Here is a 27,395-nt window from a genome sequence, read left to right as displayed (position 1 = left end):
TGGGTCACTTCTGGAAGCCCCTCTACTCTCTGAGGGAGGGGTGGGTCACTTCTGGAAGCCCCTCTGCTCTCTGAGTCTGTTTCTAACTTGGGAGACACTCAGTACCCACAGAGGGAGAAGGCCCCCAAGGCGAACTGAGCCTGCGTGCGAGTTGTCAGAGACCGTACCTGGGTTCCTCCTCTTCTTTCTCTTCTTCACTTTGATTGGTTTCACAACAAGCTCTTGGTCAAAGTCTTCAGAGCTGATCACACTGAATCTCTTGGAGGAGGGCTGGCTGTCCTGCCTGGGTTCTGAGGCAGCAAGGGGCCCAACTGGCAGCAGCCCAGAGCTACTGTCGGTGGAGTTGAGCGAGCTGCTCCGGCTCATGGGCTCACTGGCCACTGAGGAGCCCCGGAGCCGCGTCGCAGACACCAGGGTCCCTGGTGGCTTGTCCAAGCGCTGCACATGGATGTGTTGTGCACACCCTGATGTCTCCAGACTGTCTCTCCCTGAGGAAGAAAAGCTGGGTTTAGGACAAGTTACCCAGGAGGATAGCAAGCGACCTTGCTTGTTGGAAGCAAAGAGAGCTTAAAATACTTACTGATGAAGATCAATGACCACAGCCTTCAATATGGATTACAACTCAATGTAAAGAAAACAAAAATCCTCACCACTGGACCAATAAATAACATCATGATAAACAGAAAAGACTGATGTCTTCAAAGACTTCATTTTCTTTGGATCCACAATCAACACTCATAGAAGCAGCAGTCAGGATATCAAACAACTGCGTCCCAAAACACCTTTATAAAATGTTTAAGAGCAAAGCTGTCAGTTTGTGGACTAAAGTGCACCTGATTCAAGCCGTGGTATTTTCAACAGCTTCATATGCATATGAAAGTTAGAAAAACGAATGAGGAAGACCAGAGAAGAATCAATGTGTTTGAGTTACGGGTGTTGGAGAAGAATATTGAATACACTGTGAGCTGGGAGAATAAACAAACAAATCTGCGTTGGAAGAAGTACAGCCAGAATGATCCTTCGAAGCTGTCTATCCAGCTGTGAGGAGGGATCAGTCCCTGAAGAAGGACATCATGCATGGTTAAGTGGAGAGCCAGCGACAGGAAGAAGGATCCCCAACAAGGTGGACTGACACAACGGCCGTAACAACAGACTCAAACATGACAATTGTCAGGAGGGTGCAGGACCAGAGAGGGTTTTGCTGCACTTGAATCAGGATGCAATGAGTCAAAGCTAACTCAGTGGCACCGAACAACCCAGGAGGAAGTCAATGAGCTGGTCCCCAGGTCTGTGCTCTCCTAGAGGGGACTGGGGGGGGCTTGAGCTGCCAAGAGACAGCAGTTCTAACAGCAAAAGAACCACAAAAGCTAATGTGTGACGATCACAGCCATAAAGGATCCCATTGCATGGATTTGTTCTCCAGCAAGCTCACAGCCATAAAGGATCCCCATTGCATGGATTTGTTCTCCAGCAAGCTCACAGCCATAAAGGATCCCATTGCATGGATTTGTTCTCCAGCAAGCTCATCTGTAAACATCAGTAAAATCACTCAATAATGAGGAAACAGCACTTAGAGCATTCCCACTTGGATTTACAACTTATATCTAAAGAAGTTGATGCCAGTATATCTAACTGGGCTTAGTGAGGCCTCACACTTACACTAAGCCTCGGAATGCACTTGATATTACTTAAGAGGGCGCTGATAAGGAATGGTAATTTCCCTAAAATCAGCCCAGGACAGAGAAGTGCATGGACCACGTCAATGTGGACATTAAGTAAGAGCAGAGTAAGGGTAGGGCGATGGGGGTCAGGTCCCACTAGGGCAACACGAGGAGGCCACCAGGACCAGAAAGGAACTCCTGGCATGGACTACTGTGGCCATCGGCCACCCTTCAGTTCCTGCTCCAGACCCTGGGGATAGATCAGTGAGCACTAGGCTGGCTGCATGCTGCCCAGAGCAGTCTGCAGACCAAGCCGATTGGTCAGCGCAGAGGACAAACAGCAGATCCTGCTGGACAGCAGTGGTCTAGAGCTTAGCCTCTGAGAACCATGTCCCTCCCCTTTCTGGAAGCCACGCCGGCCCCTGATGACACAATTTTAGAGGATCCCCAGCTCATAAACCCACGAGTCCACGCTTATTTACTACCTATAAAAATTATGAGTTTGGGAACAGCTAGAGCGACAGAAGATACATGTTCAAAGAAAGATCAGCAGGAAAAATCCATAACAAAAATGGTAGTATGACTGGCTACTAAAAGAACAAGAAAGTTGTTCACTGGAGAGACAGCAAGGCAAGCAATCAAGTCCTTTCAGGACAAATCCCCTCTAAGACTGAAACTCAAAGGGAACACATGAAAAGGAATGTAGGCTTGCTGGTGACCACATTGGTCTACTGGTGAGTGGAAGAGGGGGAAAGGCAAAAATGAAGAAATGGGCTGAGTTCAGCCATGTTCCATAGACTCTCACTGACCTGGGGATGAGAGAGAGAAGAGGAAAGGCTGGTTGGTACGAAGTGTGGTGAGACCTGGGGACACCTGAGCCCATGGAAAAGGACAGAACCATGGAAGGCTAGAACTGAGAGTGAAGTATCCAGATGATATAAAGTGAGGGGAGACACACAAGAACACACAGTACCCATCTGACAATTTGATGAACTTGACCTATACTTATGGATGTAGTAGCTCAAAATACCAACTGAGAGGGAAGGAGTCTTCACATCAAGCACTAATCCTATCCCCTCTGTACACAGGGTAGGTAGGGACAGGCAACTGGCTACCTAAAATGAGGGGTAATAAAGGCATGACGTGACTGGCTTATAAGTTTTCAAGAGGGAGTTTAGTTTAAGAGTGTGTGTGAGGGGGGTGGCGGGGGGAAGGAGTGTGGGAGGGGGAGACAGAGTCCCCACTGAATAGTTTTCATCTTGTCTAGATGGGTCTGATGAAAAGAGATGGGAATAAGATTCTTATGATTCAATACTGAGTAACTGTTATCCTCACTAGTTATGACTATTACAACTGTAAAGGTACAAGTTCTGTAACAAAAAGGGGAGAGTAGTTAATCTTACAGTCCAGAAACAGAGGACACTAGGACCATCAAGGGAGACGAGCACAGGTAGAATGAGGGACCCTATCCAGAGAAGCAGCGACACCAGAGATGGAGGAGAGATGAGGACAGAGAGCGAGAGAGCGAGAGAGCGAGAGAGCGAGAGCGAGAGCGAGAGCGAGAGCGAGAGAGAGAGAGAGAGAGAGAGAGAGAGAGAGAGAGCAGCTGAGGGCTCTGGACTCATGGAAAGAGAGAGACTGGGTTCTGGCAGCCAGGAGGCAGGATTGCAGAATGTGCCTTTGGTTGTTTAAATTATTACATATTCCTGAGTGTTTTTGTGTATACCCCCCAAACAAACAAACAAACAAAACCAGAGGGAATAGAAACAAATACCGTTGAATGATGATGCACAGATTGTAATCACTGCAATGAAATGATGATGTAAAGCCGATGTTCTCCCATGTAAACTATCACTCAGTTCACAATAAAAACTTAAAAAACACCTATGAGTTTGGAATGATATTTATCCCAACTTTGCCTCTATGGCTCAAGGCCTAATTCCCTCTCTTCTCCTCATCTTTTCCTGAGCCCCCCGCCCCCGCCATGTGCTAAAGGCAGCATAGGAAACACTGCTGACCAGAGCACTTCGCTGTCTCTCCAATCACATCATTTCCGGTGCTACACAGCTGGCTAACACGTGAGACTGTTCTCTCTCCTGTCGGCCCCATGTCCTGTGTGTAGTCTAGCACAGCAAGATGATGGAAGGCTGCTGTCCAGCCAATTCTGGCTCACTATTAGTGACACCACTGGACAGAGTAGCGCTCCTTATGGTCCTCGAGGCTGTAAATATTTACGGATTACACAGCCTTACTCTTCTGTGGAGCGGCTGGTGAGTGTGAACCACCAACCCTGTGGTCAGCTGCTTAACCCACCACACCACCAGGTGGGCTGTAGTGCATCCTAGATCAAGTCTCTGTGTAAGACGCACACTTGCCCGCCCACCGTGGCCCTGAGTGTTCCCAGGTGGGTGCCCGTTTGCTCTCGGCGGCAGCACTCCCCTTAGACGAGGCTTAGGGGGAAGCCACAGTGAAGGAGCCCCCTGCTGTCCAGAGCTATGACAAAGCCTCGGCTGTCTGACCTTGACCCAGGGAGGCAGTAAGAACTGGGACTGACACAGAAACCTGGAGAAGGGCAGTGGCCTTGGGCTCGCTTGTCACTCACTGGCCACCTGTGTCTTTTGGGTGAAAAGGACACTGTTCATGAACAGACACTGTCTGAGGGCCTACTATGGCCACGTGCTACACAGGGTCTCGGGACAGTCACATAAAACCCTTGTTCTCAAAACACTTATTACTCCGTGGGGAGGTAAATACAAAGTCAAATCAGAGGTCAGAAGGGAAGAAATAAGAAATACAATGGCCCACAGGTGTTCCGTGAAGAGGGGGAGAGAGTGGCTCAGGCCTGTGGGTGCAGAGGGAAGGCCTGCTGCAGTGTGGTAGAAGTCACAGACTAGAGATTAGAGGGCCGTCCACACACACTCCCCCAGAGACATGAGCCCGGCCACACCAGTCGTGGGGGAAGATGGACTGGCAGGGAGACCTGGCTGGACTCTCCTCAATGACCTGTCACAAAGAGGCCAGCAGGATGCCTGTGGAATCACCCTCTGCTCACTCTGGAGGCTATAAAGGTGGCTCTGGCCAGCTAGCTTCTCCTCCTCCTTTCTGGGCCTGAGTTTCCTTTATCCTTGGAGTCAGGACCTTCCTGATGGGCTGTTTTGGGGATTTCAAGAGATGGAGAAAGCTAAGTCCTTAGCACAGTTGCTGGCCAGAGCAAGCACAGAGTAGGTGGTGACAGTGATGATGAAGTAGGGGCCCACACAACTGTTGTTGTCATCTCAGGAACAAGCCGACCAATGAGCACATGGAGGCGTGCAAGAGAAGAGCTGGTCAGCTCCTGGGCCCCGGCCTCTGGGCTTGTATGGCATGTATGAAGCATGTCAGCAGCACAGAGGAGTCCATGAGGAAGAACACGTAAAGGGTAAAGGTGTGTCCCAGACGACAGACCTAAATGTGCCAATATCTTGTCTCTGGGAACTGTAATCCCATTTAATACCCCACACAGGGTGTCAAGGATCAAAAAAATGGTTCTGAATTCACCTTCCTACTAACTCAACTTCCACATCTTTCAAGATCTCGGACGTAACTCTATCACATGCACAAGTCTTAAAGTCAGGTCACTTTCCAGAAAAGATTGTACACAGCATTATGAGATTCATACGAAACCCTTGTTTAAACACAGTGATAGTAATTTACAAGTAGCAAAACAATAGCAGGTTTAATTTGACCTAGCTTTGAAGGCTTGATGATCAGAACTCTAACAGAGGAAGATAAAGAAATTTGATAAAGGAAACAAGTGAAAACTGCTACAATTTGATGAACTTGACCTATACTTATGGATGTAGTAGCTCAAAACTGAGAGGGAAGGAGTCTTCACATCAAGGATCAATCCTAACTACTCTGTACACAGGGTTGATAGGGGCAGGCAACTTAAGATACTGGCTACCTAAAATGGGAGGTCTATAGGCACAAAGTGGCTGGCTTACAAGTTTTCAAGAGGGAGTTTAGTTTCCGAGTGTGTGTGGGAAGGTAGAATCCCCACTGAAGAGTTTTCATCTTGTCTAGACAGGTCTGGTGAAAGGAGATGGGGATAAGATTCTTATGATTCAATAGTGAGTAACTGTTATCATAATGAATTGCTATCGTCACAACTGTAAAGTCAGAAGTTTTATCACATAAAGTGGGAAGTAGTCAGTCTTCCATTCCAAGAACTGAGGACCCTAGGACCATCAAGGGAGAAGCACATGAGCGGAATGTGAGACCCTATTCAGAGAAGCAGTGACACCAGAGATGGAGGCAGAGACGGGGACATGAAGAGATAGAGCAGCTGAGGACTCTAGACTCATGGAAAGTGAAAGGCTGGGTGCTGGCGGCCAAGAGACAGGCTTGCAGAATGTGCCTTGGGTTGTTTAAATGATTATATATTCCTGAGTGTTTTTGTGTACATCAGAAACAAACAAACAAAAACAGAGGGAAGAGAAGCAAATACTGTTGAATGGTGATGCATGGAGGGGATTGTAATCATTGCAATGAAACAAAATACAATAGGATGAGTATAAAACTGATGTTCTCTCATGTAAACTATCACTCAATTCACAATAAAAGCTTTTAAAAACAAAACAAAACAAAACAACTGCAGCAAGTTTAGAAGCTGCAATTACATACAAGAGAGTGCTGCGTTTCCCTGACACATACAGGCCGCTGTCTAACACATACAAACCTAGTGAGGTGGATCCTTCAGGCCTGCTCGAAATTCTGATAATGTTCCGATCACCTTTGAGGAGAAATATTTCATTGTCTGTGCAGGAAACAGACACAATATCACCTGCTCCTTCCAAGCCTGCAATTGTGACCTGTCACAACAAAAAAGTCACCAAGTCAGGAGACGGAGATAGTGTTATGTATAAGCGCATGCGTGAGACTACAAATAAGTCTAACAGCTAGGAGCTGTGTTTTAGGGCAAATTGTTATTACAGAACAACAAGTCAGTCTAATAATAATTGCACTTTGCTATGATCATTTTCTGAAAATTCTTAAGAGAAATGCAATCACCTCACAGAGAAGTGGACTGTTGTCAGCAGTGCACTGACATGACAGGGACAGCAGTCTTCTCCCACCACCAGCCCCTGGGGGACCCATGTCCCTACCCTGTGAAAACCGGAGCTCATCTCCCTGGTGTGCTGGGTCTCACACCACTGCCCCTGCCCCCTCTGCCCCGCCTCAGGTGCCTGTCCTCCTCCGAGGCTGTGCCTCTGGCAGGCACCATTCCCCGGGCTTCACTTCCTCTCCTGCCTGCTCACTGGGGCTGTGCGAACCATGTCCAGAAACTCCCTCTGTGGGGAGCTTCTTTTCTAAGCAGCTCACCCCCAGGAAGACCCAGGGCTCCTACACAGGTCAAATCACTTTATTACAGTGTAGGGAGGTGAAAGGTTAGTCAAAACCGTGGTTAAAATAAGTAAGAACAAGGCTCAGGGTTGCTCAATGGACACAGGGAGGCGCCCCCTGGGTAGGCCGGCATGATGTGGACAGGTCTAGACCCCTATACTGTGGTCTCCCGTGGGGGAGCTGAGTCTGTGAACCGAACAGTGGGAGGGACGGTTCCCCTACATTACGTGGTAGTAGACAGCAAGCCAGCCATTCTGAGATCATACGGATTACAGAAAGCCTCTTTCTTCCCAGTCAACAGAGCAAATCAGAGACTCTTTATCTTCTTAAAGAGTCTCGACCGCTGTTGCTAATTCTACAGTATCTTCCTGTCCAGCAAGAAACATGACAGGCACTGCCGGAGCTGCCAGTCACCGTGGTGTTGCCATGGAGAGGAGCGGGCTCTGATCATGGCCAGCAGCCTTTGATCATGGACAGACCTATAATTCCTAGGAGTCCCTCTGTCTCCATGCTCTCCTTATTAAATGAAGTTAATTATACCTACTAGATGGATGAAAAGAACTGATACATAGGTACACAGTGTCTGGACCCCAATAATTAACGAGAATACCTAAGTTCCAAAGGGAGATGGGAAAGAGAAAAGTTCAGTTCTCTCTGTAACTGGGGAAGAGGGCACAGATGCTCTTCAAAATGTCCCATAATGAAAGCAATAGACTTGGGGGCCAAAATTCAAACCCTCGCCTTCCCCATTTCACAGATGAGGAAAGTAGGCTCAGGCAGGTTAGAGATGCCCAGTGACAGCATGGTTAAACACACTTGCCTGGCTGCTCACCAGCAGCTCCACAGGAGAAAGATGGAGCAGTCTGAGTCTGTGAATTAGGGTCCTGCAGGGTGCCTGGTATGGCGCGGGAGGACAAGCACTGGACCACAAGGTCACTGGACTAGCACAATCAGCACCTCAAGCTGACCAGCTGCTCCTCAGAAACCCTACTCAGGGTCACTATGAGTCGGAACCAGCTGGACGGTATTTAACAACAGCAACAGAGGGCATAACCACGGTGTTAGAATCTAGTCTGATTCTGCCCTCCTGGGTGACTGTGTCTGTACTAAACTAGTATTGTCAGGCATGGCTGATGACAATAATTAAGAGGCCTTCGGTGAGGACGAGATGAAGGAGACCAGAAATTTCATTTTTTGTTGACACAAACAGTCTCTGAAGACAAGGCCCCTCTCACCGGGTCCAAGAAGGAGGAATACCAGCTGGGGGAGGTCTAGTCTGAAGTGTTGTGGCACCGACGAGGAGACAATGAAACCAAACAGTTGCTTTTTTCAAAGTCCCTGAGTCAGCCTACACTCACCGCCTGTTAACACCCTGATTTCAACAGGGGCAGCTTCCCACCAGGATTTTATGAAGCTGTAAAATGGTCCAAGGCACATTAAGTACAGAAGACGCAGTAGAAACGACTGGCAAAACAACATGGCTCTTTATGAATCAGGAAGAAAAAAAAAAATGCAAAAGAACATGGAGGAGAAAGCAAGCTGGAGAAAGAGCCCTGTGCGCAGGCAGCGGCTGTCCTGGCAGGAGCTGCAGCTACCAGTCTTCTGGTTCCTGTTTCCCCCACATTTGAGTCACAGTAATTTGACAGTCAGAGAAAATATGATCCCAATAGATTATAATTTCCTGTTTAAATAATAATAAAACACACACACACACACACATTATTTCTTGGTGAAGGGTTGTTGTTGGTGGTGTGCCGTGGAGTTGGTTCCAACTCATAGGGACCCTGAATAGGGTTTCTGAGGTTGTAAATCTTTATGGGAGCAGAAAGTCTCATCTTTCTCCCCCAGAATGGCTGGTAGTTTCAATCTGCCTGAGGTTAGCAGCCCGACTCGGGTTATGCTACTAGAGTTCCTTGGTGAAGGGACAGGGTTGTGATTATCTAAACAAAGTGTTTTTCTAAATCTACCAATATTGTTGGGTGCCACTGAGTCGAGTCTGACTCGTAGCGACCCCGTGTGTCAGAAATGGGCCATAAGGCTTTGTAGGCCTTCTCCTGTGGAGATGCAGGGTGGGTTTGAAGCCCCAACCTTTCAGTCAGCAGCAGAGTGATTAACTGATGCACCACCAGGGCCCCTCTACACACACTACCAGGCCTTTATTGGGTTTTACTGGTGAGCGCCAATGTAACTGCCAGGCCTGAGAAGCATTGCAGTCGCTGCTGATGCTCCACAGAGGCGCCATCACAGCCCATACCTGGTTGACCGTGTCCAGAAGATAGACACTATATTCATTCCAGCTCAGCACCCAGCCTTCTTGAAAGAAACACGAGACCAGCCCTAGGTGCTTCTCGGGCATGCTGCAGCTCGTCCCATCAGCGGGCTCCAGGCGCGGGTACAGTTCAAACGGCTTGACGCCCCCGGCGAAGACGTCTTTCAGGATGAATGTGGCCTGGACGGTTCCCTGGACGTCAGCCTTCCATAGTCGCAGCCCGGGCCTTGATGCATACAGGGTTAGATCACTCTGCTTACAGAGTCCTGGTATAAAGCAAGCACCGAATTTCCCAGCGCTGAAATGGGGAGAGAAAGCAAACACAGAGACTGATTTAAGAGACAGCTGGAAAGTCCTGAAATGAACAACAAGGGAAATGAACTCCAAGTCCTGAAATGAACTGACAAAGGCCAAACAAGGCAGATCTTGCCCTTTTCTATCTTTTGTGTTTTCGTTAATTAAATTACTGTCATCCCTGCTTCAGAAAAGAGGAAGCGGTTTGCTCCTATAAAGTCAGAAACCCTACACAGGGTTGTCATGTGCTGGAATAGACTCAATGGCTTTAGTTTGTTTGATTTTTATCATCCCTGGGGGAGTTCTGGAAGGGGAGGAGGGACCAAAAATGTGTTTGGTTGCTAACCAAACATATAGAGGGTCATGTCCAGTCAGGGGTGCCTTAGAAGAAACCCAGCCACTGAAAACCCTATGGAGCAGAGTTCAATTCTGCACACATGGGGTTGCAAGGAGTTGGGGCCAACTAGACAGCATGGGTACTGATGCCTGGGGTACTCATCATCCTATCAGCTGACAGCACCTACAAGCTCTGCTATGGATCCATGTTCCACTTCTACCAGAATTCATGTTTTCAGAACCGTATTTCCAGTTCTCTCTTCACAACACTTTTCCAAGATCGACAGTAAAAAGAGCGCTGCCTTTCGCCTAAGACCCCAGGCCACCAGCCTCCTTCCTGCACCTCAACCATCCCAAGCCCAGGCCAACCTGGTGTCAGAGCTGCTGTTCCCTCAGCCTGGAATGCTCTACCTGCTGAAGACCTTCCCCTGCAATCCCATCTGCCCCGACTACTTTCCTGAAGCATTGTGATGATGTACTTAGTTCTACGGCTATGGGCTGTCTCTTCTGTCATGAGGGGCCAGGAGGGCTAGGTCCTGTCTGTCAACTTGTCTGTCCTCTCCCTCACTGCGTGCCACTGTCTAGGGTGCGCACACCAGGCGTCAGCAGACACCTGCTGACTGAATGATTGGGTGACTTGTGAATGAAGCATTCCAGGGGCAGACACGCCCATGTCCTTTTGTAACTACCATCGGAAACGGCACACAACCGAGATACAAGCCTTTAAGGCACGTTGCTTTCCAGTTCCCCTTTTGGTGTGAGTGGTACTGAGTTCAACAGAGTGTGCGTCCTCCAACAACAGGCTCATTCTGACTGGACTCTAAATGCTGGAACAGGGCCGGGCACTGAGCATGCTTTCCATCAATGACTCTAGGAGACGCAGCTGCTCCCAGGCCCAAGAGGGTCACAGAGGGCCAAGACTCCCTTCAAGAGGTCAGAGGTCATGTTTGAAAAGAAAGACTGTCAGGCACACAATCCATGGGAAAGGCAATCAATTTGGTAATCCCTCTTTACATTTTGCCTTCTTTCCAAAAAGTCCTTGGATGGTGGAAATGGTTAACGTGCTCGGCTATTATCTGAAAGGTCGGAGGTCTGACTCCACTCAGATGTGGCGTGGAAGAAAGGCCTGGTGATCTCCTTCCAGAAATCAGTTACAGAAAACTACAGAGTGCACATTCTACTCTGATATACAGGGGTTGCCTTAAATCAAAGTCAGCTTGATGACTTCTGCTTGGTTCTTCCCAAAAGATATGGCGCAGGAGAACGTCACCGGACCAGGCGCTGGGGGCAAAGGGCAGAGGACATGGCGCAGGAGAAGGTCCGCAGACCAGGCGCTGGGGGCACAGGGCAGAGGACATGGCGCAGGAGAAGGTCCGCAGACCAGGCGCTGGGGGCACAGGGCAGAGGACATGGCGCAGGAGAATGTCATGGACCAGGCGCTGGGGGTACAGGGCAGAGGACATGGTACAGGAGAAGGTCCGCAGACCAGGCAGAAGAGCAGGCTGTGGAATTCTGCAGTCAGCAGCCCTACACTCCAAACTCTGCTGATGGCTCAAGGGTCAAGTCAGGAGACTATGCATACAAGGGCCAATTGTGGGTGAATTAACAGGGGGTCAGATGCAAGAGCCTCTGTAACAGCTGGTGGGCCGCCATGCAGAGAGAATAATAAGCTTCCCTGTGCTCCCCAGCCCAGCACACAGGAGGATGGGAGCACACAGCTGTGAGGGTTCCTATCATCTGACCTCACCAACTGCTTCCAGAACCATCACAGGAGGGCACTGCCAGGCTCATCCCCAACTCGACAACCCTGACCAAACAGATCGGCACCGCCAGGCTCGGGACACCCTGACACTGACCCATCTCACAGACAGGCACAGCAGGGCCTTGCCTCTACTCCCCCACCTGACACAGGCAGGCACCACCGGCCTTGGATCCTGACCTGACACCTCCGACCATCACAGATGGGCACCACAGCCTTGCCCTATACCCAGACCCATCACTGATGGGCACCTCACCCCCCTCCCTGCCCTGACACAGGCGGGTACTGCAGCCTGACCCCAACCCCCACCTTGATACAGACAGGCACTGCCGGCTTAGCCATCCCCCAGACCCATCAGATGGGCACCACCAGCCTTGCCCCCACCTCGTGGCCTAACCCCCACTCTGTCAGGTAGGCACGGCCAGCCTAGGCACCACCCTGACCCGACAGATGGGCACCCAGCCTTGGTGGGCCTCACCGACGCCTGGTCTACTCCCCCATTTCTACAGCACCCAGCCTGAGTCTCTGTGGGCAGTGGGGCCCCTTATCCGGGGGCAGAATTCCCTGCTCCTTGGCTCACCCTCTCAGGATACTCTCGGTCGACCCCACCCTCACTGATTGCTGCCCCTCACCATCTGGCTGCTGAGCCCCACAGTGCAGCTCAGGGTGGGGGCACCGTGTGGGCTGCTGACTTTTCCCAGTCTTCTCTTTGCCATCCTTCTCCAGCTGGTGGGATCAAGGAGGGTGAAATCCAAGCGATTTCTCAGCCTGGAGTCCTTCACCTTCTTGGAGCTAATTCCTACTCCTTCCTCAGGCCCCACCTCTTCCCTAAGTCGTTCCTGACCCCATCCAGGGTCAGCAGCCTACTCAAACTCTTACAGCAGCCTGCAGTTAGCACAGTGAGGAACAATTCTCGTGTCTAAGTTCTGCTATCTCCACATGGCAGGGACACACATCTTACTAGGGTTCTCCTTGAGGCCCCTGCAGTGCACAGAGTGTATGGGCACCAGGGCGCAGAGCCCACAAGGACTTCAGAGCACAAGGTGGGTGGGTGCACAGTACAGAAGACATGCGGGGACCACAGGGCACAGGGCAGGTGAACGCCTAGTTCAGAGAGCACGCAGGGACCGCAGGGCACAGGGTGGGTGAACACCCAGTACAGAAGGCACGCGGGGACCGCAGGGCACAGGGTGGGTGAATGTCCACTACAGAGAGCAGGTGGGGACCGCAGGGCACAGGGTGGGTGAACGCCCAGTACAAAGAGTATGCGGGGACCGCAGGGCACAGGGCAGGTGGGCATCTGGTGCTCGCTGTGCACAGTACCTCAGTGCAGAGAGTACACGAGGACCACAGGGCACAGAAGTGTCCAGGAAGCACTGGCTGATGAAGGCCTGAGCCCCACATCAGTCCCCTGCTGGGCCTCTGGTGAAAGGGACGCCTGTACAGGAGTGGACACAGACCAGATGACCTCCGTGGGAATAGCGTCCTAGGTAGGTGGGGCTCCCCCAGGAGTTCCCAGGTCAGAGGCGCTGTGGGTGCTGATGGGGTCTGTCAGTGCTCTCTGTGAGCAGAGCCAGCATCAGAGCAGCCTGGGTCAGATTCTGAAGCTTACTCACGTCTTCCTTGGCTGGGCCCCAATCTGCTTGACGGCCTTCTCTTCCGTGTAGAAGAGCAGACTTCTCTGTAGGGTGGAGACAAGCAGCACTTTCTGGCTATAGTCAAGCTGCACAATGGAAGAGGGTTCCTCCAACACCAGCTGGGAGCTGCAGACGCCCTGCCAAAGAGAGTCACGGTGAGCCCACGCCAACCCTCAACGCGGCGTGCTCTACGACGTGAGTGTTGATCTACTCTTCATATTTAAGTTGGTTTGCACCTAAAGTTGATGCTTTAACACAATTTACATTCACTGTCAATCCACTGCAGTAAAGTTACCTGGAAAGGTCCTCACTAATGAAAATACAGCCAACTTTAATATTGACCACCCATGACAAACTAACAGGGAACAAAACTCTTGACAATGGTTTCTACTGGAATGTTCTCAGTAGATAGTTCAAAGAATAGCGCTTAAGTTATACTTAAGTATAATGCCTCAGTTATTCTCAAATGAATGCACATCATGTTGTAAAATAGGTCCAGTGATGCGTCCACATGACCTGGGGACGCTGTTGTCTTCTAGCCTGAGGCTAAAGAGCTAGATAGAAGATGCCTGTCTACCACCACTACCAATCTGATCAGAAGATCCCAGACAGAATGGGGGAAAACATTGAACAAAATTCAAACTTCTCAAAAAGGACAGACTTATTGATCCAATACAGACAAGAGGAACCCCAGACACTACTGCTCTAAGATGCTCTTTGAACTTGGAACTGAAGCCACTTCCAGAGCCAAGTAACAGACGGACTTATAAAATGAATGATATCACCCTGAGTAAGGTGTTCCTTTAAACAATCAACTAACTATAAAACCCAACAGTCAATGTTGACCCGAAGGCAAGGAGGGCAGGGAAGCTAGATAAATCGAAACAGAACAAACAGAATGGAAATAATGGGACTGCTGACACCTTGTGAAAACTGCAGCCCATGTCACAGAACACTGTGTACAGAAATTGTTCAATGGGAACCCAATGTGCTGTGTAAACTGTCATCTGAAACACAATGAAAATACTTGCTAAAATACAATGATCAGTCCTTTAAGGCCATATAATAACCCTTGTCGTCATGAAGCATTTGAAGGAACTGTGAGGACATTGTACCCTTGACAACTGAAAGGGTCGTAGGAAACAGGACATTAGCAAGAAATGGTGTTGACTACGAGAGCCCTTCTAAAAGTTTGTGGAAAGATTCCATTTCTCTTTCCATTCCATTTTTCCTATAAACTTTTTGAAGTGCCTTTGTATATTAAAGAACCAAGGATAAGTTCTGGAAGGCGTTTTACTGTTGAAACTGTCTTTCTTGGCGTCTAGAATCTTTCTACTAAATGCCCATCAACAGAAGAATGGTTAAACAAACTTTGGTACATGTGCACAATGGGACATTATGTAACACTAAAGAACACTGAAACATCGGAAACTGAAGAACACTGTTGTTGCTAAGTGTCATCAAGTCAGTTCTAACTCACAGCAACCCTGTATAGGCTTTCCAAGGAGTGGTCGGTCAGTTTGAACCACCAACCTGGCAGTTCAAACCCACTTTTCTGTCCCATGCATTATCCCACGGCACAACACCAGGGCTCCTGAAGGGCATTATGCTGAGTAAACTTAGTCAATCCCAAAAGGAAGAACATTGCATACGACCACTGCTGTAAAAAGTTAAGAACAGATTTTCTTGCTAAAAGAAACATTCTATGATAGTTACAGGGTGGGTTGGGGGAAGGGGAAACATTTTAAAGTGAAGAGAGGCTGACTACTGTCTCTATAGCTCACTCTTCTGAATTAGCTTCCTGAATCATTTCAGACGTACTGCTGCAACATGGCAGGCAGGTTTTTTTTAGGGGATGGGGAGTGCGGCAGGGCAGTCAGGGAAACAGCAATCAGACTTATTGGTAAAACTAACAGACCGTGAAATTCCCTCTTTGTAGGTGCACAATTCCAGGCATTTGTGCGCGCAGTTGTTTAACCACTACCAAGCCCAAAACAGAGAAACTTCTGAAACCTGCATCTCCCCCAAAGGTGTCAAGGGCTTTAATGAAAGGGGTCATTCTGAGTGATGTGGAGATGTCCACAGACTTTCTTAAGAATACCATGTAGTCTACCACACAGATCTCAAATACTTTTGGCTACACTTAAGCTGTAAGCACTTTGAAAGAAGAGCGTTACATGAACAAAAAGACAATCAATAAATATACTGCATTCTTCAATGACACATGAACTTAAAAAAAAAATTTGTGTCCATACTTCCTCCCATTTTAATTAAAACTTAAGAAAGCTTAAGAAATCACAAAAATTAACACTTAGATATAAAATAAAATCAATTTTGATAGAAAAATGCTAAAAAGGCAATTGAATTTTCAACAAGACAGAATACTTAAAAAAAGACACCCACACAAAAACCTCTGAAAGCAAACAGTTCTAAGAAATACCAATGATCCCATGCACAAATAATCCAGTCACAAAATGTTTAAAAATAAAACTGGCAATAATATGGATAACTCAAAAACAGTTAATTCTGTAAGAAGTAGTGTGCAAGTGGACAAGATGAAAAGGGTCAGCAGGTCACACTCTGAGAACCACTACTTCCAGGAAAAAAAAAATTTTTTTTCTTGTATATTTGTATTTTCCTGTTGCTTAGGATGAAAACTGGGGTAGTCCCTTACACCCTGCAGACCTGAGGCAAAACAGTTGTTATTTATCTTTAAATGATTCTTTAAGTAATTAATTTGTGTGTGTTTTTTTTTTTTTAACCAAGATTTTAAAAGCTTAGTATGTGACATATTCCCACTCTCCCTGAGTCCACATGTGGGAAGAACACAGCCATTAGTCATTGCTCTGAGGAAACGCAGAGCAGCATCCATGCACAGCCATCCCAGAGAGGAAGGGAGACTCAGGGGCAAGGAAGGGGCCCTTCATGGATCCCAGTCTTTGGGGGACATAAGTACTTCATGAGATTTGAGGTGGAAAATGACATGAGAGGATGCATGTTTTTGCAAAATACAGTAAAATGCACTTAATTCCACTGCAAGTTAAATCCAAACTTAAAAACCTCCCTCTGGATTGCCTTATTCATGACCACGATGTCTCTCACGTTCTCTGCTTCTCTCTCTGTACTAGCCATCACGATGATCTCTACTATGGGGTTTATGATGTCGACTCCTTTCTCATGACTTACTATGGTCCCTTTCTCTTGACGGCTCACGTCTTGATGCAGAACCATAAGACTTGAATGCAATTCCACGAAGGCAATCTTGCAAAGAGCTAATAAGGACTTTGTAATGGTCATCAGCAGATACTTTGGATGGTTTAATTACAGAACTTGCAGTTACCAATGTCTCAACTGTTGTTGTTGCCAAGTACCGTTGAGTCAGTTCTGATCTACAGCGAACCTGTACACGGTTTCCGAGGAGCAGCTGGTGAGCTTGAACCACCGACCTTGCAGATCAATTGAGGCTTTGCAGTCTGGCACATTAACCCACAGCGCCACACCAGGACTCCGATGTCTCAATAGAGCTCCCAGAATCACCAGCACTGGCATCAGACACAGCTCTTGAAATGGCACTGCTTGAGACTGCCCTATTTCTCCTCATGATTTCCTCAAACTCAGCTTCACTCAGTGGCGTTCTTGCAGTATCCATTTCCCTTCCAGAGGGCCCACAGTCACCCCATCATATGGTGGAGGCCGGCTACATGGGTCTGCTGGTGGTGGACCCCACCTATCTGAGGTAGGCATGCCGCTGTTAGTTGGTGGAGGAGAGCAAACTGGGTTCACAGGTGGAGCTGGGTTAATGTGCTTGACTGTAAAGTCATTTGAGCTGCAAGGTCGGCAGTTCAAGTTCACCAGCTGCTCCTCGGAAAACCCTATACAGGGTTACTGTGAGTAGGAACCGACTCGATGTCAACAAATAGGTCCCGGTGTGACACTGTAGGATAAGCAAGGACTGCTCACCACAAAGTTGTCAGTTGAAACTCACTAGTTGCTCCTTGGAAACCCTAAGTTGTTGTTGTTGTTGTGAAGTGCTGTCAAGTTGGTTCTGACTCATTGCAACCCTGCATGGGGTTTCCAAGGAGTGGTGGGTGAGTTTGAACCACTGACCTTGCGGTTAAAACCGACACTGAGGTAAAGTACTTATCCCATGGCACCACGATGAGTCAGGACTGACTTAATGTCACTTAACAACAACAACAACATGCGATCAAAACCATGTTCATCATAACACTAAGAAAGTGTCTGCCTTTTCATGGGGTTGCCACTGTACTGTTGGGGCAGGAATCCTGTGACTCAGGGAGCCCAGCCTGAGTGAAGGCAGTGGCACGCAACGCTATACTTCACCACCAAACACCCCCCCTCCAAAAGAAAATGAGTTTCCCTTTGATTCACTAGCAGAATCCTGATCAAAAGGGGGAAATGTGGAACAGAAATTCAGATCCTCATAGAATCCAGACCTTCTGAAACCACTGAGGTTGAATGACTTCTGAAACTACTGCCTTGAGGAAATTTGTACCCATTAAACCAAAACTGTGCCCGGAAATCATCTTTACACTAAATAAAAGTTTAGCTTAATTAGTTTAAAAAAAAAAAAGAAAAAAGTCTGCCTTGAGCATGATGTTCTTTTATAGACTTCTCTCTATGTGGTCAAACTGACAACAGGAACCAAAAAGGTTAGATGAGAAGCTTAGGCACAGTAAGGTTATGTCAGTAATGGCGAAATCCTTTGGAAAAGGATAGGGAGGAAGGCAGCCTGGAGAACACACCCAATGTCACTGACTTCATTGTTCATGTAGAAGTTGTTGAAGGCGCATCCACTTTGCTGTGTATATTTCTGCCCCTTGAGTACAAAGTCTTCTACACTACCCTACATGACAAAGGGTTTTGACGCACAAAGGGTTCTCAAGGCAGCTTTTGTGTGACTGTTGGGTAGTTGGCTGCACCAGCTGCCTTTCCCACAAAACACCATTTCTACTTGGAATACTATAATTATCCAAACTTGGACATTTGGCAGACATGTTCTTGAAGAAAAAAAAAAAAAAAGTGAGCCTGTTGCCTCTAGGAAAACAAGTGATGTTATTTGCTGCTGCTGAAAACATTGGAGCTTTTGAGAGAAGATTAGAATCGTGGACACCTGTATCCAACCCCATGCGTTAACAGCTTCCCAATAGGTAACAGGCTTTTCTCATCACAAAGACGGCAGTATTAGCAAGGGTGATTTTTTTTTTTGACATTTGCATAATCAAATGTGTTGACATTTGGAAGCTGGACATCACTTTGTGAAGTAGTAGTTTCCAAATAACCAATGTAGACAATATCAGAAAACCATGTGTGGGTAAAAAGATCCAGTCGATGTGTAAAACAGAGGAAAAGTTCAATCAGTATGCGTCAGATTCTCCATTTTAACGAACCTTTAAAGAAACCTCTTTTGTCAGGTTGGGGAGTATTATCAAAGAAGAGTACCCATGAGTAGCCAAAAAGGTTATTAAAATATCTCTCCCTAAAAAAAAATCAAATATATATATATCTCCCTTTTCCACCAACAAGTCTGTGTGGAGCCGGACGGACTTTACATATGTCAACTGAAAGAAGGTACCGCCACAGAGTGAATATAGAACCCAGCTGTTTTCTATCAAGTCAGACATCAGAGAGACTGGCAGAAGAGTTAAGCAAGACCACCACACTTTTTAGTTCAGTTTTGCTTTTTTTTTTAAAAGAAAAGGTACATTTCACACACACACACACAAATGTCATTTTTATCAGCACGTCACAGTTGTTGTTGTTGTTTTTTTAATTGCTCTTTTAAAATAAATGAGCAAAGCTTTTGAGATGTCTGTTTTCATTTCTGACCAGGTGCGTTCAATAAACTGAACCTGCACCAACAAATGCTCTGTGAACTCCTAAGTCATTTGGAAGAGTAAGGGGTTCGTCCCTCATTTTTTGGACATGGTTCTCAGGAGGGATCAATCTCTGGAGAGGGACACCATGCTTGGTAAAGTGGGGGATCAGAGAAAGAGCGGAAGGCCCCCAAGAAGACGGACTGGTGCACTGGCCACAGGCACGAGCTCAAGCGTACCAATGACGTGATGACGGCACAGCACCAGGCAGTGTTTCATCCTCTTACACACGGGTTTGCTAAGAGTAAGAGCCGACTCGATAGCACCTAACAACAACAACAACAACAACAACAAGGGGTTCAGAGACCAAACAGGAGGTCAACTACTGCTGATGAATGGCTGAACTAGCTGGCTGTCTTAGGTCAGAAAGCTTAATAGCCACTCACAGCTAGTAAGGGCTGAACCCCTACTAGGAATGACAGCTATAAGAAAAGGACTGCATCCCAAGGATCTGACAGACAGACAACGCAGCAGGACAGACAAAGCCCAGGTAAAGTACAGCAAAGAAGGTGCAGCCTTGGAGCAAATGCTTATTTGGGTTCAGTTCTGCCAGGATTAGCCTATGGTCCTCCCGCTGGGCCCGGTGCCTCCACAGGATGTGGGAGCCAAGAGCTCACAGCTCAGAGCGGGTAGGAAGGTAAAGGAGAACTCCCACCTGCCACTTTCCCACCCCAGGTTCTCTCAGAGGCCAGGGGTGAACCCTTCACCCCCAGACCTGGAATCACTGGCTCTGGTTTGTCCTTGTGACTAGGAGACACTTGGTGGCATCATTCCTCCGACTCTTTCAAGGAACGGGGAATGTAAATGGTCTCATTTCTAAGTAGTGGTAAGAAACAAAACCCGAGGCCAGCAGCTCTTTAGTCACAGAAGTGGGAGATGAGAAACATCAGAAAGTCCCTGGAAGAAAAAGTTACAAATCACAGTTGAGATGATAAAGCGGACATGAACAAGAATGCCGGCAAATAATGAAACAACATATGATAGGGTGAATGTAAAACTAATGTTCTCCCATGTAAACTATCACATCATTCACAATGAAACATTAAATAAAAAAAAAAAGAATGCCGGCAAGTAATGAAATGATATACGATAGGATGAATGTAAAACTAATGTTCTCCCGTGTAAAATATCACATCATTCACAATAAAACATTAAAAAAAAAAAGAATGCCAGCAAATGAAAACTACAACTGACCATCTTCCCATCTCTAAGAACTGGGAAAAGCCCACCCCACCTCTGAATCCCTCTTTACCTGGTCTAGATCCAGAGAAGAATAGACGATTTTCCCTCTGTCGTCTCCTGAGAACAACTTCATGCCATTGGGACTCCAGGCCAGAGCTGTGATGCTGTTTTTGTGAATACTGGCAACATCAAATCTTCGCAGCTACTCACAGACGACAGAACGACACAGAAGGAGAGGAGGAGGCAAGGGCTGAGACTCCAAGGGCACACATTCCCTCCTCTCTCTGAAGGAGCTGCTTTTCACAGTCTTGTGTTCCTACACACGCCCACCTGAGGTCCCACCTGCCCCCCATCTTGCAAACCCATAGAGAATGTACCAGAGAATGAAGCAAACTGCAAACCACCCACGTGCGTTTTTCGTCAGGAACAAAAATGTAGACAGCACAATGTAACATTTTTCTGAGCATACATGTGCTGAGCAGGTGAGGATTCGTGGTTTTAAAGCCCAGGAGGCATTTGGTGAGGAGCTAAGTTACGCTACAACCGTGAAGGCAGACTAGTTGCTGTTAAGGAATTCTCACTCACAGGGACCCTGAGGGGCACAGGAGAACTGCCCCACAGGGCTTCCCAGGCTGGCACCTGTAGGGAAGCAGACTGCCTCAGCGTTCTCCCATGGAGCCGTTGGTGTGTGAGAACCGCCAACCCTCCAGTCAGCAGCTAAGTGAGTAAGCACTATGCCACCAGGGCTCCTCACATGGTATGTCCTCACCTGCCTGTTTCTCCCCGGCAGCGAAGACACCAGCTGAAACACTGCCACCCTGCCTGAGGCTGTGCCCGCAGCCACAAGGTCGTCGAAGCAGCTCAGCAGCTTTACCACCGTGATGGACTCGGTTCGGCCCTGGAAGACAGAAAAGTTGCAAACAAGGGCCCCTGCTACCAGGTAACTCTGCCAAATGGCAAACCAGGAAGCAGCAGGCTGGCAGGAGAGCTCCACCAAGTGCACTCGTATTTCCTGACAAGCAAGACACAAACACCAGAAAGAGAACCCAGAGCAGGCACTACAAATGGTTAAACCAGAGGTGGTGCCAATAAGTCATTCCTCAAAGCCAAACCACGGCCATCCCTCATTTACCACCTCATTTAAAAACAGACTTTACTGTCCTTGTTGTTAAGTGTCATCAAGTCAATTTCAACCCATAGCGACCCTGTATAGCATTTCCGAGGAGCAGCTGGTGAGCTTGAACTGCTAACCTTGCAGTTCAAATGGCTTTGCAGCCTGGCGCATTAACCCACAGCGCCACCCCAGGACTACTGTCCTAGCTTTGTTGAAATAGCAATCTGGCAGTGTTTCTGTTATGCATACACAGGGTCACTGTGAGTCGGGACCGACTCGATGGCACCTAACAGTCCCTCCGTGGTGATAGATCTGAATAGCATCAGACAGCCTATGAGAAGACGCTACAGTGTAAGATGAAACGCGCACTGAGAATGGAGGGTTGTGAGGCTAACACTGGGCTGGGTGTGGGGGGCACAAACAAGTGGGTCTTGTAGTTTAGGAAAGGAGCCAGACTGATCAACAGCTACCAGACTGGCACAAACGCTGCTGGGAATCATGGAGCAATTCCTGGTCCAGTCCCTGTGAACGCTGGACAAATCGGGAAGAGTCCCACAGAGGAATGACCTGAGACAGAGTCCCTGGCCAGGGTCACACACACTGCGGGGCTCCAAGGGTATCTCCTCGTCCTCTGTCCGTCTCTTCTGATAGGAGGACGACCCAGACTTGGGTGTCATTCTTCTGTCTCTTTAAGGTGTCTCTGCCCAGCTGGAGCTCATCTATTGTATGCTGAACTTTCCTATTTCCTGAAGTTCTAACTTTCAAGACAGCGCATTTCATGTTGCCCCCCCTTTAGCAACTGTAATTTCTTCACACAGAATTACAGTCAATAAAAAACCTAAGGGAAAAAAAAAAGGCTTTTGGTGGGAAGGTTTTCTGGGCAAACACTTTGCCATCAGGCTGCCACTTGGCTAACCTTAAGCTCCTTGGCAGGCAGTGTTCCCTTTACAAACAAGACAAAACGGCACCCAAGAAACAGTGGTCATTGTGAGCAGAATCATGGGAACTGTGGCGTCTGGCAAGGCTTTCTTATTGAGCTTCCTTTGCTGGACAAAGCTTACCCATCAGTTGAAACCACTAGCATATCAATAACACATTAGAAACATATTGAAACATTTAAGAACACTCATAGAAGAAATGAAACTATTCAATTCATATGAGCTGCCTCACCAGTATTTTTATCTTTCTTTTTTTACTAACAAAGAACAGTGGCTTAAAACTTGAATATTCATACAACTTTCTAAAGATCTAAAAGCGAAACAGAAGCACTTTACTTGCTTAAGTCCAGAGGGCGAATGGAGAAGAGAATGTCCATTGGACCTAAAACAAGGAGCTGGACTCTTACCATTGGAGACCTTAAAGAGAGAGAAAAATGCAGATTCTCTATAAAGCGAAGCAACTGATGAGGGGGATCAACCTTCATTTCTTTCCTCATATTCATATCCAATTTCCCCAAGCTATTTATTGAGACAACTCTGTAATACCACTGTTATGCCCGGAATTCAGGGTCCCCAAAGACCACCCAGGAGCCGTGTACCAATGCAAATACATAAGGGTTGTTTAATCAAGCTCGAGCCAGGTCTCTAACCTTATCCGACATTTCGGAATAGGGAAAGAGCCCCGAATTCATTGTCTGCAGGGTTTTTATAGAATTTTCAAACAGCTCAGGTTTCTCAGCTTTACAATCTTTGGATTGGTTAACAATTGGCAAACTATGAGATGTTACAGTTTAATTGGTCAGGACTGGTGGTCTTTGTTCTTAGGCGAGGGTAAAGGAAAACATCTTGGCTTCTGGCCTTGAGCTGCCTGGCTATTTATACATATATCATATTCTTGGAGCTAGAGGACGTGTTCAGGCTAATGTACAGAATGGAGATTGACCTTGTCTCTGGAGGGAACTAAAAACTGAGGCCTTGTCTATTTAAAATGCTTTCCTGAGCCTGACTAGAGTTTAGTCAAGCAGTCTCTAGGTAGGTAAAATCAGTTTGGTCCTTACACTACCTTTGCAATAACTCAAGTATGCACATACATACATGTGTTTTCTGACTTCTCTATTTTGTTTCATCAGTCTATTAAAACTTATGTCAATATCAAACTGCCTAATCATTGAAGTTTCAATCATCTTGTTTTCCAAGAGAGCACTTCTACCATTCCAAAGAGAGGTGATCCAACTAATTGTGGAAATCATAGGGCAATATCATTAACATCACATTCAAGTAAAATTTTGCTGAAAATCATTCAAAATCGCTGAAACAGCACATTGACAGGGAACTCCCGGTACAAGCCGGCTTCAGACGAGGACGTGGAATGACGGATATCACTGCTGGCATCAGCTGGATCTTGGCTGAAAGCAGAGAACACACCAGAAGGATGCTGACCTGTGCTTTATGGACCATGCAAAGGCTTTTGACCGTTGAGAGTCAGGACAAGCTACGGACAACACTGCAGAGAATGGGTATTCCAGAACACTATTCGTGCTCTTGAAAAACCTGCCCATACACCAGAAAGCAGTTGTTAAAATAGAGCAAGGGAACACTGAATGGTTTAAAGTCAGGAAGGGTGTGCGCCAGGTTTGTATTCTTTCACCACATTTATTCAATCTGTCTGCTGAGCACATAACCCAAGAAGGTGTATTTTATGAAGAACTTGGCATCAGGATTGGAGGAAGACTCGTTAGCAATCTGTGATAAGCAGATGATATACAACCTTGCTTGCTGTAAGGGAAGAGGATTTAACATGCTTACTGATGAAGATCAAACACCACAGTCTTTGTATGGATTGCACCTCAATGCAAAGAAAACAAAAATCCTCACCTCGACCAACAAAAAAATCACGGTAAGTGAAGACTGCCAGAGTCCATTTTGTTTGGATTCACAATCAGCACTCATGGAAGCACCAATCAAGAAATCCAACAATGGCGGTCCAGGAATGGAGGACACTGGGACCATGGAGGGAGAGGAGCAAGAGCAGAATGTGGGACCCTATCAAAAGGAACGGCGACACCCGAGATAGACGCAGAGATGAGGACATGGAGAGACAGAGCAGCTGAGGACTCTGGACCCATGGAGAGAGAAGGACTGTGTGCTGGTGGCCAGGAGGGGGCTTGCAGAATGTGCCCTTTTGCTGTTTAAATTATTTATATATTCCTGAGTGTTTTGGTGTATATCCCCCAAACAACAAAGAGAGACAATAGAAGCAAATATTGTTGAATGCTGATGCACGGAGGGGATTGTAATCACTGCAATGAAACGATGAGTGTAAAACCGACGTTCTCCCATGTAAACTATCACTCAATTCATAATAAAAACTTAAAGTTAAGCACAAATGGCTGCCAAAAAAAAAAATCAAACAATGTATTTATTGCATTAGGCAAATCTGCTGCATAAGATCTCTTAAAATTGTTCAAGAGCAAAGATGTCAGTTTGAGGACTACAGAGCGCCTGATCTAAGCCATTGTATTTTCAATATCCTTTTATGCATGTGAAAGTTGGACAGTGAATAAGGAAGGCTGTAGAAGAATTGATGCATTTGAGTTACGGGGTTGGAGAAAAATATTAAAAGTACTATGGACTGTAAGAACAAATAAATCTGTATTGGAAGAAGTACAGCTAGAATGCTATTTAGAAGCCAGGATGGTGAGACTTTGCCTCTCACACGTAGGATATGTTATAGGGGGGACCAGTTCCTGGAGAAGAACATCATGCTTGGTAAAACGGAGGGTCAGTGAAAAAAAGGAAGCTCCCCAAGAAGATGGGTTGGCACAGTGGCAGCAGCAATGGGCTCAAGTGTAGCAACAATCGTGGGGATGGGGCACGACCAGGTGGTGTCTCGCTCTGTTGTGCACAGGGTCGCTCTGAGTCAGAGCTTAAGGGCATTTAACAACAACAAACTTCTTCCAACGTGCTCTTTTTCATTAGCATCCTAATTCTGCTGCTGCTGCTGGCCTGTATGAGGTTTCTGAGGATCAGTCGATGGGTTTGAACCGCTAACCTTGTGGCTAGCAGTTCAGTGCTTCTCCTACAGCACCACACCAGAACTCCAATTATTCTTGGCCCATTACAACTTTACATACATTGTAAAATCAGTGTGTCAATTGGCATTCTGAAAAAAATCTATTGGAATCAAACTGCATTTATAGATCCATTTAGGGAGAATGGCCACCAGATGAATACATTTTGTTACGGAGTCGCGGCCAAAAAGATTTGAAAGTAGATTCCCAACAGCTAATGAACAGGAGCAATCCATCCTGTGAAATCACGGGCACTACAGGTTACTTCCACAGGGAGAGAGAAGCTGTCAGGCAAATGCACTTTGGGTGTTATTTGTTACTGTTGTTAAGTGCCAACGAGTCAGTTCTGAGTCAGTTCTGACCCATAGAGGCCCTGTATAGGGTTTCTGAGGAGCGGCTGGTGAGTTTGAACTGTTGACCTTGTGGTGGGTCGAGTGCTTATCTAACAGCATCATGCCTGGATCGGAACTCTTTATTTCTGTGTCACATTTAAAAGCAAACCAGGGTTCCATTCAATGGGGAGGGAATAATCTCCTCAGTAAATGGTGCTAGGACAACTGGATCTCCACATGCAGGAAAATGAAGTTAGATCCATATCTCATACCACATGTGTAAGTTATTCAAATAGAACAGATCTAAATGTAAGAGCTGAAACCATAAAACTCTTAGAAGAAAACAGGGCAAATGCTTTGAGACGGCAGGGCAACGAATGATTCACTTGGCTCTTTGTAACACCCACCACACCATGCCTGCCTCTTCTGGATGGGTCTGGGTAAGAGAGGTGAGAGAAGATGCCGATAGGATTACAGGATTCAGTTGTGGAAGACTGTTAAGAAAGTTCATTGTGATTGTTAAAAAATCGGAACTCTAATGTGGGCAGTTAGCAACAACAATGTGGGGATAAAGTGAGCCATCGCAGAAGCTGTAACAGGCGATCTCACTACCTTCAAGACAGAAGTGCCAGGAGTGGCGCATCTCCATTGGACCCTGAGGTCCCTACACATCCAACCACCTTACTCCAGGGACAGAAAGCTGTGACGTCAGAGGAGCAGCAGCACCAGAACCATGAGCCAAGGCATTAAGGCTTCCCCGTCCACAGAGCCTCTAGGCACTTAACTGGGGGAGCCGGGTTTGCTAACCCACAGTTAGAGCTGAGTGCCTTTGGGCGGAAGCTTACAGCAGAATAAAGTGCCCTTTTGGCAGTTTTATCAGCAGCACTAAAAGGACATTGTAACATTGCCTGAATCAGGCAAAGGCCAGGCCATGGGGCCCAGGGCCAGAGAGAGCATGATACAGAAATGGCTGTCCTAATCAATGACCTGTATACTGGGCATGTTCTCATCCTGAATTGTACCCTGTGAACTTCCCTAGTAAACCCCATAACCATGAGTATGCTCTGTGAGTTCTGGGTGGCTGCTGCAATGCAGTATCCAACCCAGGTGTACAGGGACAGCTGGCTGGCGTCACAATTGGTAAGGGCAGGTTGGAAGGTGGAGGTCTGAGGACCCGGCCTTGAGGTGACGCTGTTTGTCTTCCTTTCCCCTTGTGCAGTTAGTGGAGGTCAGCTGCTGCCACCACACTCTTCTGAACAGAGACCTAGGTTTTGACAATGTCTTCTTGGAAGAGATGCCAAAAGTACAAGCAACGAAAGACAAAAAGAAATAAAATTTTAACTTCTTGTGCAACAAGGAACTTAATTAACCACCACAGTGAAGACACCTAGAGAATGGGAGAAAATATTTGAGAAACATGTATCTGATAAGGATTTAATACGCAGAACATACAGAAAACTACAAGTCAGTAACAAAAAAGACAATTCAATCAGAAAATGGACCAAGGACTTCCAACAGACATG

General features: G+C 47.1%; 1 protein-coding gene across 1 annotated transcript in view; it reads right to left on the bottom strand.

Moving 5' to 3' along the window:
• TECPR2 (tectonin beta-propeller repeat containing 2) overlaps positions 1-27,395 on the bottom strand; it is a 73,761-nt gene that overhangs the window by 38,183 nt on the left and 8,183 nt on the right. The window contains exons 2-7 of the mRNA XM_006839534.1: positions 21,187-21,315; positions 20,488-20,619; positions 13,318-13,475; positions 9,298-9,610; positions 6,379-6,511; positions 168-488 (exon numbers count right to left, since the gene is read on the bottom strand). Coding sequence (XP_006839597.1) covers positions 168-488; positions 6,379-6,511; positions 9,298-9,610; positions 13,318-13,475; positions 20,488-20,619; positions 21,187-21,315 — 1,186 coding nt within the window. The remainder of the gene's footprint in view (positions 1-167; positions 489-6,378; positions 6,512-9,297; positions 9,611-13,317; positions 13,476-20,487; positions 20,620-21,186; positions 21,316-27,395) is intronic.

The sequence above is a fragment of the Chrysochloris asiatica genome, unplaced genomic scaffold, assembly GCF_000296735.1.
Source record: "Chrysochloris asiatica unplaced genomic scaffold, ChrAsi1.0 scaffold00025, whole genome shotgun sequence".
NCBI lineage: Eukaryota > Metazoa > Chordata > Mammalia > Afrosoricida > Chrysochloridae > Chrysochloris > Chrysochloris asiatica.
This window is presented reverse-complemented; position numbering and strand designations above follow the sequence as displayed.